Source organism: Xiphophorus maculatus, chromosome 7, assembly GCF_002775205.1.
Source record: "Xiphophorus maculatus strain JP 163 A chromosome 7, X_maculatus-5.0-male, whole genome shotgun sequence".
In the NCBI taxonomy this organism is placed as follows: Eukaryota; Metazoa; Chordata; class Actinopteri; order Cyprinodontiformes; family Poeciliidae; genus Xiphophorus; species Xiphophorus maculatus.
In genome coordinates, this window is record NC_036449.1 from 26,262,484 (window position 1) to 26,281,294 (window position 18,811).

Below are 18,811 nucleotides of genomic sequence, written 5' to 3' on the forward strand. Positions count from 1 at the left end.
CGTAAAAAATCTGAAAGTCTTTCACCTGCGCTTTGGAGTAAGACTTTGAAGGAGAAATAGAGATCCCCAGGACTCTCTGGTGATCCAAACGCTCTTTCTAGAGCTTCAATATATTCCTCTGGGGATGCATCTGGATCATTAGTCTGTACGGCTTGAGCAATTTCCAGAGCAGGTCCTTTCAAGCTTTCTACAATCCTTTTCCGTTTCTCTCGAATGGAACAGTCACTCATCCACCATTAGCTGTGCTTGCTCCATCCATGTATCCAAACTCTCCTCTCCTGGAGGTGTGGGACTTATGCCAGAATATGCTCGGAGATGCCTGAAGACATTACTTTCTTGGGCAGGCCTCATTGTCTTTGCTAGCAGATCACCAACTGCTTTTATGATTGACTCTGCAGAGTTTCCTGGCATAGAATCTGATGACAGCATTTCTGGTGCTGCTGCTTCTTCAGTTGATGTGGAACTATCTTGTGAGAGAGGATCTGTTTGTCTCTTTTCCGTGTTGACATTTTCTTCATCTGCAGGCCCATGCAATGTCCACAGTTCACTTCCTTCAATAGGTGGCACATCCAGAGGTATAGTTTTTGTGTTTACTCTTTCGCTACACTCGCATAAGACTATCAATGACTGTGATTGAGGGTTAAACATACGTTCTCTCACCTAACTTGTCCTAAGGCTTTGATAGTCATCAAAGTTTCTTCAATGTGCTTAACTGTGGTCTCGACGGGGACCTATTTCACTACAAATGCATGGATGCATCTAAGCCCTCCCCTGTACACCAGTTTTCGCAGCGCTTTGCTGCTCGGGCCTAATTAAACTTCCAGGGAGCAACACTAATTTATCAATCAGAGGAATTTAAGTTTTCAAACATTCACACCTACTGTACATGTTGACCTTGTAGGTTCAAACTAATCTTCTAAAGCAAAAATCAAATGACTCAAAATAAGAATAAAACCACAACAAACAGAAGGAAGGAAAACCAGGTTAAATAAAAATGTACTTTTATTTTTAATTCAATTTACAAATTCAAGACTGTAAAACTGATTTATTGGTTTCTAGTTCAAAACAGCAAAAGATGGACCATGGAAAAAGTTTTACAATTGTATCAATTAGTAAAGCAAACAGACCAAAAACAAACAAACTATACACATTGTCTGAATTATTAAGAACAAAAGAAAGAATAATAAATCTCATGATAAACATTTGAACCAAGCTGGGCATTTTCTCTGAAACGCCACCAACTTTGGGTTTCTCCCCAACTCTACGGCTCCTTTCAGGATCGCTTCCTGGGGTCTAAGAGGACACAGGACTTTATACCGACGTCCAAACTGATCAGTGATGTGCTGACGTACAATCTGGCTCATGGCCAAACCCCCCACTAATACAATATACCCAATGTTCAGATCTTTGTCTAATATTTCTCTGAGTTTCTTGGTGATTTCCTGCAGACTCTCATCATAGAAAGATCTCAGTATCTCTCTGGAGATTCTGATAGATCCCTCATCCCAGGAAGCTCCTTCCACTGAATCAAAGAACATTTCAATCTCTTTATGTTTCTGAGCCAACATTCCCAGGTTAAGTGAGCAACAGATGAGAATATCTTCATCCAAATGTTTGAGATGAGTAAAATCATACATCATCTTCTGAACCTCATTAGGAAAGTTTTCTTTGTATTTATTCCAGATTCCATCAGAGAAAATTTTCTCCAGGAACAGTTTGAATTTGATGTCCACCTGTTTTCCTCCCAGATCTTCTCCAAAGGCCCAATGCAGCTTCTTCATGGCTCCTCCTTCCAGGACTTCATGAACAGTGAAGTGAATATTTTTATCTGTTGACAATCAGGTAGAGAATAAAACAGATTAATGGGAAAAAATCTCAGGAAACAAATTATCGCACATTACTACGGAGCCCCCTAGGGGACATGGGGATTTTTTTTTCTTTTGCGTTACCTCGCAAAACTTTTGCGTTACCTCACAAAACTTTTGCGTTACCTCACAATACTTTTGCGTTACCTCACAAAACTTTTGCGTTACCTCACAATACTTTTGCGTTACCTCGCAAAACTTTTGCGTTACCTCACAATACTTTTGCGTTACCTCACAATACTTTTGCGTTACCTCGCAAAACTTTTGCGTTACCTCGCAATACTGTACTGGTCAGTTATGCAGCATAATTGAATACTGCAAGCCTTTCTTACGGTGCTTTAATATAAGATTATGTGAGGTTTTTCCATGAATGTTAGTATCTTTTTGTGAAATATCTGAAGTTTTATATCTTTCTTTAGGATAGAAAGGCACCACAAACCTACGATATAAACAGAAACTTTCCGTAAGTAGGAAAGAAATAAAAATACATCCTAATTTGGACTATTTCTGAGTTATTATCGCGGGTAATAAATCATCTGACAGTTTTGATTGTGTCTCTGTTGTGTTCGTAGTCTGAATGGTTTAGAGAGCTGCTTTCAGTGCCGCTCCATCTTAGCCTTATGTTGGATAAATTGTGTTACTAGTATTATCAAATATTCGTTGTATTATGTAGTCTTGTAGTTACATTTAGATATTGTTTGCTTATATGCATTTACTCTTTATTCTTAGTATAAGTAATGCTTCTGTGTGTTAAATAATTCTGATTCTTTCCTAAGGCTTCCTTGAGAGAGAGAGGTGATAGATATTCTCAGCATGACTCCCTGGGAAATGGAGGTGTGAGTTGCTCCCAGCAGAGTTTTACAATCCTGCAATAAACTCTGCTTTGTGATACAAAGCCGTTGCTTTGAAGCTATGCAACGTGTCTTATTCGACGCCGTGCCTGGAGAAAGAAAGATTTAGAGTATAGATAACATGTGTCTAGATTAGTGAATGTCATTAGCGATGCAACTATGTGCCCCTCCACCCTTTTAGAGTTGCAGCGCCCCGTGTGGCAGGATTCCTAAAATCAATAAAACAGAGGAGCGGGAGATGTGTTTTTCAGAGCGGTTGGAGATTTGTAACTGAAAGCACATCTCTGTCTGCTCTCCTCGCGAGAAACAAAGAATCTAACTCTCTTGTCTTTCCTGTGTTTGTTTAATAGGTATTTAGACCTGACATTATTTGGTCCTTCGCAGCCGGATGTCAATATACCGGAAGGATTCCAGCGGGAGTGGTCGACTCCAGTAAAGACCGTGCGCACGGCAAGTTTCCTAGTGGAAACTTATCAAAACCTGTTCAAGGGCTGGCGCTCGGCCTGCCTGCTGGGATCTTACGGTTGACGGCTCTGAGGGGAAGACAGAGGGTGAGTGGATTCTTGTTTAAAAGTGTGGCGAATGACTGAGGGTCATTGCGCGAATAAGAAAACCCTGTAAATTCTAGACTCTAACAGGTAAAAATAAGTGAAATCCGTGAAGGACGTCCGAAGTCCTTGATCAAAAATTTCGTGGAAAAGGCGCACGGAGCCTAGTATAAACCTGCAATAAAATTTAATCAATTAGGCGATAAAAAAAATAAAAAATAAAAAAAAAAAAATAAAAAATTTTCAATTCGATATATAATGATAAAAAAATTTACTCAACAATAAAAATATTTAAATCAGGCACTAAAATTGTAATTGGAACGGATGGCGGAGTCCGACGAGGCGGGCGTTTAAATTCCATGTGAGTGTGATTGGAGATATAAATACCACTTGGTGTTTTATCTCATATAAAAACAGTAGGGTTGTAACCAGCAAACCTGTCTTGGATGCACAGGTAAGAACCTCCCACTCGAAAGAGTTGAAGCGGAGGTTACCACTACAGGTATTTTTAATTGCTGGCCTACTGAAAAGATCTCCAGTTTATAGGATTCCCTAGGAGTCGGAAAAAACTGGGCAAAATTTTTATAAAAAAAAAAAAATGGGGAAAAGTATAAGCAAGAATAAGCCAACAGACAGTTTAAAAACAAATGACTGGAAATATGTTGAAAATCAGGATCCGCATAAAATAAAACATTTAGATAAATGGATAACAAACTATAACTTTGACGGCCGTCTAAACTCACAAAAACTAACAGTACTACAGGATAAAATAAAACAAAAAACAAAGTCAAACCCAAAGAAAATGTGCAAAGAAGGGTATGAGGATGTAAAATTTTGGTTAGAATTAGCACAAAACAGAGAAGAGGGGGAAAAGAAATCAAAGAATTTGATGTTTTATAGAAGGGAGGATGATGAGACAAGTTTCAGAAGTGTGAAAAGGCAGGCAGACGAGCAGGGAGCAGCAGGAGGGGGAGGGGAAGTAGCTGAAGTTACCAAATACCAAAATAACAAAACAGAAGGGGAGAAATACAAAACGCAAAACTATACCCCGACTTGCCCTCACCCCCACAATATGAGGAAAAAGGTAGTGAGGGACCTATTACTAGATCACAAAAAGCAAACTTTAAGTGGTCTAAGAACTGGGGAGAAACTTTGGTGCAGGGAGCTGCAGCTCCCACTGGGCTTTTTCTCCCTCCCCCATGTTGCCCTTCAGAAGAGCCAAATAGTCAGCCACACACGACTGATCTTTATCCTATGATACAAGTAGCAAATCCTAATGTAGGGGAAGATGGAGCAGCGCCCACGATTCTGGTGTATAGAACGTGGACCCTGGAGGATATAAAAAAGGCGCTAGAAGGGATCACACCTCTTAAAGAGGATGTGAACCGCTTTGTTGAAGACATGAATAACATACGTGAATCTTATCATTTAAATGGAAATGAGGTTCAACAAGCCTGGATGACTGCTCTAGGCAGTGACTGGCATCATGTTCGAGGAGACTGGACCCCATTATTAGCAGGGAACCCTCCTCAAGTTCTTGCACACAATAGTAATGAACTAACAAACAGAGTTAATGCTTTAGCAGCAAGGACAGTTCAAAGATATCAACGCAGAGCAAACTACACTGAGATAAGTAGAGTCAAACAGAAGGAGGAAGAATCGTTTGACGAATACAGCCTGAGAATGACAAAAGTATTTAGAACACACAGTGGGTTGGTGGAAAATAATGATGAAAATGGTCCATATAGGCAGCAGCTAAAAAATGCATTACACGCAGGATCGAAAGATGCGATTAGAGCATGGGTAGCTAAACATTACATAGGATTGGGCACTGGGACTTTAGATGAATACATTAACCACGCTATACACGCAGAAAAGGTCTCAAAAGAAAAGAAAAAGGTTTCAGGAGCCTTTTTCCAAGATGAGGAGCAAATATTTTATCAAGAAAGGAGAGGAAGAGGAAGCTTTAGAGGTAGAGGTCAGAACCCCAGAGGACAGAGAGGGAGATTGGGAAGAGGGAACTACAGACAAAACAACTTCAGACAGAATAACTTAGGAGGATGTTGGTGTTGTGGGAAAGAAGGGCACATAGCCAGATATTGCCCAGAAAAATACATAGATCAGTCAGCATGACTAGCATCAGAAAGTTTAGAGAGTGAAGAGGTCCAATTAAATCTACAGGATTTATTATCTATGGACAGTGTAAGACCAGAAATAACTCTTTTTATGAATGGTAGACCTGTAGTTTTCCTTTGTGACACCGGTGCATGTAGAACAACATGCAGAGAAAACATTTCTGGGGTAAAGATTAGTGGGGAAACTGTCGTCGTGAGGTCAGCTGGGGGAAAATTAACGCAAGTCAATGAATCAGAGCCAGTCTGGCTTAGAGATCCACAGGGACAAGCTTGCCAGTTGTCCATTTTGATGCTCCCAGAATGCCCAGTAAACTTATTAGGCAGAGATGGCCTTATACAGCTAGGATTAGCTTTGATTCCAACCACTGATGGGCACATAGCAGTTAAAAGGCAGTCAGAAATAAAAAAAGGAGATTTCTTTGTTGTTAAAGGAAATGGAAATCCACACTATTACTATACATTAGATGTGCCCAACAGACCTCCACATAACTTTGCTCAAGCACTCCTGGCAGAGGGGGGTAAGGCCATCTCTGCCCCCCAGGATAAAATGCCTCCAGACAACTTGCACATAATTCTTTGGTTCAAAAATGCGGCTGGGCCTGATAAGAATTATGAAGACAGGCTCAACAAGGTCACTCCAACTAAAATCACAGTGACCTATCTGTATACAGATACAAAACACACAGCCGTTGCAGCTGTCGCTCTTCCTGATGATTTAAAATCTTCAGACAGAACGTGGACCTCCCCGCATGTATCTCTGTTTAAACAAAGAAATGAGCAGTGGAATCAATTAGGTAATCTTGTTGAGGAAGGAGAAGCAGCTACCGATTGGGTAACTACTTCCTCAAACATAGAAACTAGTGCTTCTACTGGTTTAACTAGAAAAGCATTGTTCTGGACAACAGGAGTGCAAAAGGGACAGCATTTGTACTCCAAACAAAACTGACAAATGTTACTTACAGAAGAAGAGGAAGTTCTTTTAAAAGACGTTCCTGATAAATTATGGTCAAAGGGGCCCACAGATGTGGGTCTTGTGAAGGAAGCTTTGCCAGTGCAAATTAGACCCAAAACAGAGTTTAGACCAAAAGTTAAGCAATATCCTTTAAAAACAGATGCACAGGAGGGTATAAAACCAGTAATTAAAGATCTTATTGAGGCAGGAGTCATAGTGCAGTGTGAAAATTCTCCATGTAACACTCCTATTTTTCCTGTTAAAAAACAACCACCTTCTGTTGGATGGCGCATGGTTCAAGATTTACAAGCAGTAAATAATGCCGTCATTCAAAGAGCACCGTGTGTACCTGATCCACATACATTGTTAAACTCTCTAAGATCAGATGCAAAAGTATTTACTGTCGTAGACATCAGTAATGCCTTTTTCTCAATACCAGTAGATAAGGAGAGTCAATTTTGGTTTGCATTTACATTTGAAGGGAACAGGTACACATACACCAGGCTGCCCCAGGGCTACTGTGAGAGCCCTACAATTTACTCTCAAGTGATGAGTGCCAGTATGTCAACATTCCAACCTCCAGGAGGGAGCCAAGTCTTGTTATATGTAGATGATGTTTTATTAGCATCTCCAAACATGGAAATCTGTAAACAAGACACTTTAGCGCTTCTAAAACATTTAGCTGAGGAAGGTCATAAGGTCAATAAAAATAAACTCCAACTGTGTAAAGAACAAGTAAAATATTTGGGTCATAATTTAAGTGCAGGAGGGCGGACCATAATGGAGGATAGAAAAACAACGATTCTCCAGGCACCAAAACCGCAAACAAAAAAACAGATGATGTCTTTTCTGGGGTTAACTAACTATTGTCGAAACTGGGTGCCTAATTATGCAGAAATTGTGGCCCCTTTAAGCAAACTAATATATGAAAAAGATCTAAAAATGTCTTCCTCTTTGGAATGGACAGAGGCAGCAGAAACAGCACTAAGTGAAATAAAGCAGGCCCTAGTGTCTAGTGCTGCGCTCGCCTTACCAGACTATAAAAAACATTTTTTCCAGATGGTGGATTGCAAAGGTCAGTATATGACCTCGGTGCTAGTTCAACAACATGGTGATAAAATGAGACCAATAGCTTATTTTTCTTCCAAACTTGATAGTGTGGCGTGCGCCCAACCTCCCTGTGTGAGAGCAGTGATTGCTGCTTCTATGGCAGTAGAAGTTAGTGCTCCTATTGTACTGTTTCATCCGTTAACATTAAAAGTACCACATGCAGTTTCAGCACTATTATTACAAACAAATATGATTTTTTTATCGCCTGCGAGGCATCTCTCCTGTATGAGTACATTATTATCGCAACCTCATCTAACTATTGAAAGATGCACAATTTTAAATCCTGCAACTTTGTTACCTCTTCCAGATGATGGTACAAAGCATGATTGTCAGGAAATGGCAGAACAAAACGCAAAGAGTAGAAATGATTTAAAAGATCTACCATTAGATAAAGGTGAAATACTTTTTGTTGATGGTTCCTCAAAGAAAAATGTACAAGGGAAAACTCAAACCGGTTATGCGGTAGTGACTGAAAAACTAGTGTTAAAAGCTGAAAAACTTCCCTCGCACTATTCAGCTCAGGCTGCAGAATTGATAGCGCTAACCACCGCTTGCAAACTAATGAAAGATAAAGAAGTGACGATTTACACCGATAGTCAGTATGCGTTTGCAACAGTACACACGTTTGCACAGTACTGGAAAAATAGGGGTATGATAACTTCTACAGGAAAACCAGTAACTCATGCAGACCTATTAAAAGATTTACTACAAGCTGTGCAGCTACCAAAACAACTAGCAATTTGTAAATGTGCCGCACACACCACAGGGAAAGATAAAGTGTCTCTGGGGAACGCCTTCGCTGATGAGATGGCAAAAGAAGCAGCGGAGGGACAAATAAAGGTCTTATATATGGAAGAAAAATCAAACATATGACAAAAGATCCTAAAAGACATGCAACAATTAAGTCCTGAAAAAGAAAAGGATCTTTGGATTAAAAATGGAGCAAAAATAGAAGATCAAATCTATAAGTGACCTGCAAATAAGCCTATCTTGCCAAAAAACTTGTATAGGTGGGCTGCGATATTGAGCCATGGCGTTTCGCATGTCTCAACAGGGGGGATGGTAGGACAGGTACATCAACATTACAAAACTTATGGATTTATTTCTTTTTCAAAAACTTTTTGTAGAGCTTGTTTAATTTGTGCTAAACACAACTCTCAGGGAAATTTAAGACCGCGCAGAGGACGATTTCCTAATCCGCAATATCCATTTCAAACAATACATATGGATTTCATAGAATTAAATAAAAGTGAAGGGAAAAAGTACTGTTTAGTAATAATTGATGCTTTCTCTAAATGGATTGAACTCTTTCCTACACAAAATCCAGATGCTTTAACAGTAGCAAAAGCACTTTGTAAAGATATCATTCCTAGATATGGGATTCCTGAAAAAATATATAGTGATAATGGAACTCATTTTGTAAACCAAATTATAAGAAAAATAGGAACTATGTTTCATATGGATTTAAAGAACCACTGTGCCTATCACCCTCAGAGTGCCGGATTGATCGAAAGGATGAATTCGACAATTAAAACTAGGCTAAAAAAGTGCATTGAAGAAACTGGTAGGCCTTGGACGCAGTGTTTAGATTTAGTAAAATTATACATTAACATTACAAGCACATCAGGGCTTACACCGTTTGAAACTCTATTTGGAAGACCGTATAGACTGCCACAGTTTAAAAATCAATGGGAAATAGACGATGAAGCTAATTTAGCTGATTATATGAGAGCCATGTTAGAAAAACAAAAAGAAAAACAAACTGAAGATCACTCTTCTGTGTCTCAGCAGGAAAATCTCTTAGTGGAACCAGGAGATTGGGTGCTCATAAAAAGCATTAAGAAGAAGCACTGGTACTCTCCGAAGTGGGAAGGGCCGTACCAAGTGTTGTTGACAACGCCTACAGCTGTGAAAATAGCAGAGAGATCAACTTGGGTACATTTAGTACATTGCAAAAAGGTCATTTCATTTTAAAAGTAGCTAAAAGAAGACAAACTTGGGACGCTCACTGACCTGCAGCGGAACAGCCCAGGTAAACAGGGGGCTAAACTGAATAGAGGTTTGGTCGTTTGAAACTGGTGAAGATTGTCCACAACCCTGCAGTGTCTTTAGGAGCTGAACAAGTTTGCAAATTTAGCAAAATGACAAATCAATGTATTGTTTTTGTTTTTATTGTTTTTGGTTTTTTGTTGTGTTTTCATGTGGAGAAACTTTATGCAAGAAAGAATTCTTGTAGCACTACTCATGGAATGAGAGTAGGGATTCAAGTGTGTATTCCACCTCGTTCTAATACTATTGTTTCAGTCTCCTGGGCAGGTTTAACATCAGCAAAAAAGAACAAAGGGATAAATTACAGGGACAATACTTGGTATATGACAAATGATATTTCTAATACCGGTTGGAAAACTTTAGTAGCTGACGAGGGTAATAGATGGACAAAGATTTGGGGTACTACAACTTATGCACAATATCACAAAAAACTACTGACTATTTCACGCACAGATGAAGGAGTACAGATAGTTATAAACACGATCAAATATCCTTTAATTCCTCCTAGTTTTAAAGGAAAAACAGATACAACATGCTGGGGATTTTATTTATGGGCTCACACATCAGGGGCTGATCCAAAATTTTTAATAATCTTTTGTGAAGAAATTAAGGAAGAAGGGGGAAGTGATACTTCTCCATGGACAATAGGGGTAAAAGTGAAAGAGGTAAAAACTGTTGATGACTGGTTCAGGGTTGCCACAGGTGTGTCAGGTAATAATAATAACTGGTTGTTAATGGTAGAACAAGCTGCAAAAATGACTAAAAAAGATTGTGTAGTCTGTATGGAACCACGGCCTCTACTTCGTGTGACTCCAGCGGTAATCACAAAACAATGTTTGTTAGAAGTAATGACTAAAACAAATCTAAAAGGCACCTGTGTGATTTATGATGCAATATTTCCCCTTGCAGCAGCAGATGAAAAGAAACCTTTATTTTCTAAGAAAATAGCTCCAGCTAACTTCACATGTGTAAATATAACAGGAACTGGAAAAAGAATAGGGAATCTTACTAAAACTATGTGTACTACTGTAATCACTGTAATTGATGACTTTAACCCTATTTCTCGTGCAGATGTCTGGTGGTGGTGCGGTGATGACAGACTCTTTGATAGATTACCTCGAAAAGTAACAGGGTTTTGTGCATTAGTTTCTCTGTTATTACCTGTATATGTCTATCCTACATCTGCTGAAGATCTAATACTTTCTTTGTCTAGTGTTTTGTTCCAGAAGAGGCAACACTTACAGAAACGTGAAGTGACATGGAAAAATACAGATACTGATCCGACATACATCGATGCCATCGGGGTCCCTCGTGGAGTGCCTGATGAATATAAATTAGTTGATCAGGTTGGGGCTGGTTTTGAATCTACAATTTGTTGGTGGTGTACGATTAACAAAAACGTAGACAGAATAAATTACATCCATTACAATGTACAAAAACTGGGCAACTGGACACAGGCTGGTTTCGAGGCAGTGCATGAACAGCTGGCCGCTACTTCACTGATGGCTTTTCAGAACCGCATAGCTCTTGACATGCTGCTGGCTGAGAAAGGAGGGGTGTGCATGATTTTTGGAGAAAAGTGTTGCACATTTTTGCCAAACAATACAGCAGCTGATGGGAGCTTGACGAAGGCCATTACAGGGCTCCGTACCCTTAATGGCAAAATGAAGGAACACTCTGGAGTGGATACTTCCATGTGGGATGCATGGATGGATGCCTTTGGGAAGTATAGAAACCTTGTGTCCTCTGTCTTAGTATCAATTGCAGTTTTTGCTGCAATTTTGACTTTGTGTGGATGTTGTTTTGTTCCGTGCCTGCGTTCTTTGTTTAACCGTCTCATTACCACAGCGATTTCACCCATGGAGGACCAGATGGCACAGATGTATCCTTTATTAGAGAAAAAATCTGATGTTGACAAAGAATACTCTGATGAGGATTCTTCTGACAGGTATCCAGATCCTGGCTTTTGGACTGGGTATGACCCCTGAGTGTAAACATGTTTGCTTTCCAAAAAATGAACTCCCAGCTGAAAATCATTTGAAGTGGCTGTTCTTGGAGGGATATGAGATATGGAACAATATGTGATAAACAGGCGGGAAATGTTGGATAAATTGTGTTACTAGTATTATCAAATATTCGTTGTATTATGTAGTCTTGTAGTTACATTTAGATATTGTTTGCTTATATGCATTTACTCTTTATTCTTAGTATAAGTAATGCTTCTGTGTGTTAAATAATTCTGATTCTTTCCTAAGGCTTCCTTGAGAGAGAGAGGTGATAGATATTCTCAGCATGACTCCCTGGGAAATGGAGGTGTGAGTTGCTCCCAGCAGAGTTTTACAATCCTGCAATAAACTCTGCTTTGTGATACAAAGCCGTTGCTTTGAAGCTATGCAACGTGTCTTATTCGACGCCGTGCCTGGAGAAAGAAAGATTTAGAGTATAGATAACATGTGTCTAGATTAGTGAATGTCATTAGCGATGCAACTATGTGCCCCTCCACCCTTTTAGAGTTGCAGCGCCCCATGTGGCAGGGTTCCTAAAATCAATAAAACAGAGGAGCGGGAGATGTGTTTTTCAGAGCGGTTGGAGATTTGTAACTGAAAGCACATCTCTGTCTGCTCTCCTCGCGAGAAACAAAGAATCTAACTCTCTTGTCTTTCCTGTGTTTGTTTAATAGGTATTTAGACCTGACACCTTAACAGACAGAAACATACAATAATAAATCAATTTTCAATTTGTTTTTTGCACCAAACTGTTTTTACTATTAACAAGTTTTTATTATTAAAAATACGACAAACTAATGATGGTAAAGGGCCGCACTGGGTTAACTCGGGGAATCTCATCTGTCTGTGTATCAATCAACTCCAAACCTTTTCTTTATTCTGTCTCAATTATCGATTTATTCCATTTTGATGATTATGCTCCAAACTTTGCAAGGACTGACCGCCCCGCTCACCGCTTCCTCATACACACAAAGCCAGTATCCTTCCCATTCATACCTGGTGACATCACTCCCACGTCGACACACCTAAGTGTCAAAGCCGCTGCTCCTGTCATATCAATAATTACTTATTTCATTCATATGGCTCTTACAGAGCCTCAGTGAAAACTTGTTTATTATTATTAACTGTTTGGTGCAAAAACAGATTGAAAATCGATTTATTTTTTACCGGCATGTTTATGTCTGTTAAGGCTAAGATGGAGCGGCACTGAAAGCAGCTCTTTAAACCATTCAGACTAGAACACAACAGAGACACAATCAAAACTGTCAAATGATTTATTACCCGCGATAATAACTCAGAAATAGTCCAAATTAGGATGTATTTTTATTTCTTTCCTACTTACGGAAAGTTTCTGTTTATATTGTAGGTTTGTGGCGCCTTTCTATCCTAAAGAAAGATATAAAACTTCAGATATTTCACAAAAAGATATTAACATTCATGGAAATACCTCACATAACCTTATATTAAAGCAGAAAGTACGGAGCCCACCGTAAGAAAGGCTTGCAGTATTCAATTATGCTGCATAACTGACCAGTACAGTATTGCGAGGTAACGCAAAAGTATTGCGATCTAACGCAAAAGAAAAAAAATTCCCCATGTCCCCTAGGGGGCTCCATACATTACAACTCACATTAGACAAACATTAATCAAAAAAATTATTTCAGCCATCCAATTGTCCCCACACAGTGGTGGGGGACAGAGAGACCAATTAACCTAACAGTCATGTTTCTGGACTGTGGGAGAAAGTCGGAGTACCCAGAGAGAAACCAGACATGAACAGGGAGAACATGGAAACTCCATGTAGAAAGACCCCAGACTGGAATTCAAACCCAGAACCTTCTTGCTGCAAGGCAGCAGGGAAACCAGCTGATCCACAGAGCAACACATCATCACTTCAATATGTTTATTGTGAACACAAAGATTTTTAAAACTCGTCTCTCACTAAACATTTAAATAACGGTGAGTAACTTTTACCTCCACAGTCGACAACAAGGTACCGTTTCCTGTCTCTTTGGGTCTCCAGCAGGACTTTGGTTTCTGTTGGTTCTGTAGAAACACAGAAACTCACTGAGCTGCTCTGTGAACAATGATCAATGTTTTTACAGGTAGATTCAGGTTTTTAGTTTATTTATCCCCCATCTCTGTTGCCATGGTGACACTGGAAATCTCTATGGAAAAAAGTTTCCAGATCAATGATGATCCAGAGTTAAAGCAGATCCTCACACCAATCATAGAAAGAGAAGAAAATAATAAAATGAACAGAGAGACTTTAACAGAAATCTGAGCAGAAAAGATGCAGAAGGTGTGTGGATTCAATGTTAGAGGAACTGATGTCACTCTGACTGTTGGGAAAATTATTATCTAAGTTAATTTAATTCTGAGTTTATTTGAAAGGTTATGTTTTCATATTATTATTCTTTTGTGGTACATTATGAACTGTTTTTTGGATGTTTGCTTAGAGGTTATAAACGCTTACACATTCCTGTGTTATCAGCTGTCTGTTGTTATGAGCTGCCTGTAGAAGCTGATTTATAATGGTCAGACTTGTGCCCTTGTAAAGGCATGCCCATAGAAGGTTCCAGAACATCCTGTGGTAGAGGTCTCTGATAAACTGTTTGTGTGACTGTGTGAAAAAGCCCAACTTCTTCCCTTGTAATCATAATAAAAGGCAGGTGGGGACTGAGAGCTGGCGGAGTTGACCCCATACAGTGTTTGACACTGTATGGGATGACTGTGGCTCTATGGTAGAGTAGTCGTCTTGGAATCGGAAGGTTGCAGGTTTGATTTCAGCTTCCTCCTGCCACATGTCGATGTGCCTCTGGGCAAGGCACGTAATCCCAAATTGCCTACCAATCTGCGTATCGGTGTGCGAATGGGTGTTTTTGTGATTGCGACTGGGTGAATGCAACTCTAGTGTAAAGCGCTTTGAGTTGTCAAAATGACTGGAAAAGTGCTATATAAGTTCAGTCCATTTACCATTTACCATTTGACAGCGGTTCTCCGCGTCTGGCTCTGCTCCACTCTTCTGCAGAAAAGCAATTTATGTCTCTGATTGATTCCTTGCAGGTAGGGAACTAAAATAGACCCAACACTGACAGTAAAGGACTGAGGTGTAAAATCGATGTATCCACATGAAGGAGGAGAAGATGGAGCTGGATGCTGCTGCAGCAGTTAAAATGCTGCTTCTAGAAAATAAACTGGAAGGATTTAAATCCAGATTGTTGGTTAAATAACTGTTGGCTCATCCTGTGGTTAACTTATAAGATTTTACATCTTTGAAAGTTGTTGGATTCACATACAGGTTATTTCTTTTTTTATGGTAGATTAAATTCATAAAGAGCAAATAGAAATAAATATTTAGACATGAAATTAAAAATATACAATATTGTGCAAATGTTTCTGAAGGCAATTTCTTGCCATTTTCCCTCTGAGAAATAAAACTTTTTATCTTAACAGTCTTGATCATTTATTTTTCTGACTTTTAGAAGATTTTACTTTTTGTCCTCAGCAGATTAACAGAATCTGAAAGTCTTTAGACCTGAATGATCCATCATCCTGATTCTTTTAGATCCCAAGTTTTCAACTAAAGACTCTTTGGAGATAAAATAGTCTATCAAACAATTTTCTATATTATTTCTATATTATTTTTATCACAAAGTTATTGATGATCACTGATGTACATTTTAAGTTCAGGGGCTTTTTCTGATGGCCAGAGTTAAGAAGTAAAGACAAATTTATCTGAAAATGGTCAAATAGTGAAGCAGAAAGAAATGTCATGAAAAATAAAATCTTTAGAAAACCTGAAAATCAAGCGATCATGATCACATTAAAGATAGTCTGGGTCTCCTTTAATGATTTATCAATTATTCTAATCGGTTTACAGTCATGTTTAATTGTGATGATAGTGTCATATTCCGTGTTTTTCTGTGTGTTTATTTCGAGTTTTCTGTGTCTCTGTGTTGTCCTATTCTCCCATCGATTACTCCCAGGTGTTTCTCGTTCCCTAATTACCGCCTGTGCATTTAGTGTCACCTGTATGTCTGTGTCTTGGTCGGGTCCTCGTCTCATTTTGGCGTCTGTTCAGTCGTGTGTTGGCGTCTAGTCCATTTGTATGCCTTGTTGCTACCTGCGTTGAGCCCTGGATTCCGCTCAGTAGTGCTGCCTCAGTTTTTGGACTGTGTTGGATTTTTGTTTGTAACTCTGTGCATTAAAACCACCATTTTTACTCCGTACCTGGGTCTACAGTGTCTGCCTCACCACCACACCCCGCACTTCATGACAGATAGGTTATCTGAAACAACAGCTCTGCTGGTTTTACATGAAGACATTGAGAATTAAAAAGCCTTAAAAGTATTTTAACAAACCAATAAAATATTTAAACATTTATTGGGTATTTAACAACCTGGTGTTATTTAACTATGCTGTTAAAAACAATCTGGTTATGTTATTTAAAACATAACCAGATTGTTATTTTAAATGATATCAATGAGAGAACATCTATGAGTTTGTGTAGAAAACTTAAACTTAACTGTTGTTTCCTGTTTCTTTTGATTTTCTGATCAAATCATCAGTTTTCTAACTTTTATCCAGCATCATGTTTGAGACTAAATTCTAATTAACCATTCAGCCACATTTTTAAATTCAATTTCAGTTCTAAACCCAGATCTGATTACTGTTAAACCATCAGAATCAAGAAATCAGGTAAACAGAACCTGCCTAACAACATGAAGTAGGCGATGTCATAGTTTATTCTAAATAAAGTAAAGAACAAATGAGAAACCAAGTTATTGAGATCAGTCTAGAAGTTCAAATTCAAAAATACTCTTTTGACTCCAAAGTGAAATTAAATAAAGTTAGAAAGTCATTTCTAAGGTGGTAGAGCCTCAGTGAACAAAGTGAAAGTTATTATTCATAAATAGAGAAAACAGTGAACAGTGATGAACCTTCACAGGAGAAACTGACCAACCAAAATGACTCCAACATCAACGACTCAAAGAAGAAGAAACCAGAAATATCTAAAGGTCTGCAGGCCTCACTGCCTCAGTCAAGGTCAGAGTTCAAGTCAATGTCAAATTTATTTGTATAACTTAAACGACAGCAGATGTCCAAAGGTCAAAGTTTAGGAGCCACAGCCGAAAAAACCCAAACTCCTGTGACCTTCATTCTGGTTTTTGGAAAACCAAAAGCAGCTGATAATTAAACAATGAGAAAAAGAGACAGACTTGGTAAAACTGACCTTCATGGGAAAGTTTAAGACCAGAAACTAGTTTCATGAAGGCCCGGTCCACAAGAGGTCTGATGAAAAGCTGAAGGAAACCAGGAAGTCTGGCCCTGATTGGTTAAAAATCTGTTTAAGATGCTGAGACATCGCCTCAAATATGAACTAATACTGGAAAACTCTCCAATGTGGCTGGATTAAAATTATTCAAAAGAGTGAAGCAAAATTCCCCCTCAGTGATTTAAAAGATTTATTCCCAGATTCTGGGTCAAGATTGAAACAATCAGTTATTAGATTGAGGAGGAAATTATTATTTCTCAGGTTGGTTTTAAAGATGGGTGAAACATTTAGGAATAAAAATGTAATAAATACTTTTACATGACTTGATTCCAAACAATTAGTCCAAACAGATCACCTAAAGAATCCATTCATATATTACATTTGTCCTATAAAACAGAAAAAAACTGTTAGATGTTAAATGTTTGTTTGCCAGATGTTATAGATCCACACAGTACCGTTACAGCTGGTATCAGGTTCTGCTGCTCCTGCAGATTGATCCTGTGAGTCTCTGCTGTGGTTCTGTGTGATGAAACCTTCAGATTGAAGCTTCAAACACCAGGTCAAAGCTGCTTCTGACTCCAAAACAAACATCAGTTTGTCTTTAGTGTTGTCTGTTACAAGACCAGCCTGGAGGAGAAACCAAATGTCTGATTCTACTGAACATTTCAGAGCTGATGTTGACTTTAAAAATATGATGTTACCTGAGTTGCAGATTTTATTATGAGCTCCTTAGTGGAATCCTTCAAGATGTCAGGAACAGTCAGCACCCAGGTGAAGTTATCAGCTGTGAACTTTCCACCTTCTGGTTGAGATCTGATGGTTTTCAGAGCATCGTCCTTCAGGAATCTCAGAACTTCAGTAAAAACCTTCAGGGTCGACATTGACTTCCTGTTGTCTGTGTCGATTCTCTCCCTCCAGTCGTCCTGTGAACAGGTTTTAGTTCGTTAGTTTGAGTCCTTTGTGTGTTCGCTTTAGTTCTGTAGGTTTGCTGTGCTGTTCTTGTTTATTTAGGTTCTCTAACTGTTAATAAATTACATTTAAAAAATATTCTTGATATTTCTCTTTCCAAGACTTTAATAAAAGGTAACTATGGGAAAAGGGCTGAAATATTTGGATCCCCCCTCTTAACTTTAGCAAATAAAGAGCAAAGGTTTCCAAATTCTCAATCATTGGACCAAAAATGAGCAACTAGAAATTTCTTTTCTCTAGTAATCTGTCATATTTTTCATTAGAACAGGATTTTTCAGAAAGCCTACTCTCTCATCTATTCAGGAAGTCTAATCTTTGTGCCCTGCTGTCAGCCAGCTTCCCTCCTCTTATATTAGCAATGAAAAATTATAAATACACACAATGTGTTGGAAAACCTTTCTTGGTGACTGACTTATTTGTCAGGCTTAAGTGACAAAAGTTGGAAAAAGACTGATTCTCTTGGCGATTAGAAAAAACACACAACTGTGTAAGAAGACCTCCACAAAAACCTAGTTTATTTATTTATTATACAATTTTGTTATTGTTGTTCTTTAAGAGCAGCTGCCAATAAAAGTGAAAGTTACAACTTTAACATGATTATATGAGTTGTTTCACTGAGAAATCGATCAGAAGTGCCATGAAAATGGTCGGATCCGCCTCTCTGGCTGCAGTGACGCCCCGACACAGGAGGAACAGATTTTCACACAATAGTCTGAATCAGGTGATGCATTTAAATACACCTCATTATTCATGAGGTCATTTGCATTGAGGAGGAATCTGAGGAGGAATTTTGCATGCCAAGAGGTGCAGGTGTGATTTATAAGGGGGAAGTTGCTTTCTGGTGTGAATGCAAATGTTTTTAGAAATCAGGCTTTTTTTGACAAGGAATATATTTGGATTTTGGGCGTACATACACATTTACTATGATTCCTGTGGATTTGTTTTATAAATGAGACCCTAGGTAAAATTCTGCTTTTCTGAAATGCTGTTTGTGCAAAACCTATCAGACTAATGGTGTCACCTGGCGCAGTGACGCCCCCTACAGGCT

The 18,811-nt window shown here is 38.8% G+C and overlaps 1 protein-coding gene across 6 annotated transcripts in view; it reads right to left on the bottom strand.

The window, feature by feature from the left end:
• Positions 1 to 1,033: 1,033 nt before the first annotated feature.
• LOC111609305 (heat shock 70 kDa protein 12A-like) overlaps positions 1,034 to 18,811 on the bottom strand; it is a 38,686-nt gene continuing 20,908 nt past the window's right edge. For 4 of the 6 annotated variants that reach the window (XM_023336855.1, XM_023336854.1, XM_023336853.1 and 1 more), the window contains 4 exons: positions 17,496 to 17,717; positions 17,250 to 17,421; positions 13,491 to 13,562; positions 1,034 to 1,828 (listed from right to left, as the gene is read on the bottom strand). In XM_023336855.1, coding sequence (XP_023192623.1) covers positions 1,191 to 1,828; positions 13,491 to 13,562; positions 17,250 to 17,421; positions 17,496 to 17,717 — 1,104 coding nt within the window. In that variant the 3' untranslated portion in view covers positions 1,034 to 1,190. Of the gene's footprint in view, positions 1,829 to 13,484; positions 13,563 to 15,508; positions 17,181 to 17,249; positions 17,422 to 17,495; positions 17,718 to 18,811 lie in introns of those variants that run through there. The other 2 variants (XR_002753049.1, XM_023336857.1) reach the window with 2 other exon arrangements.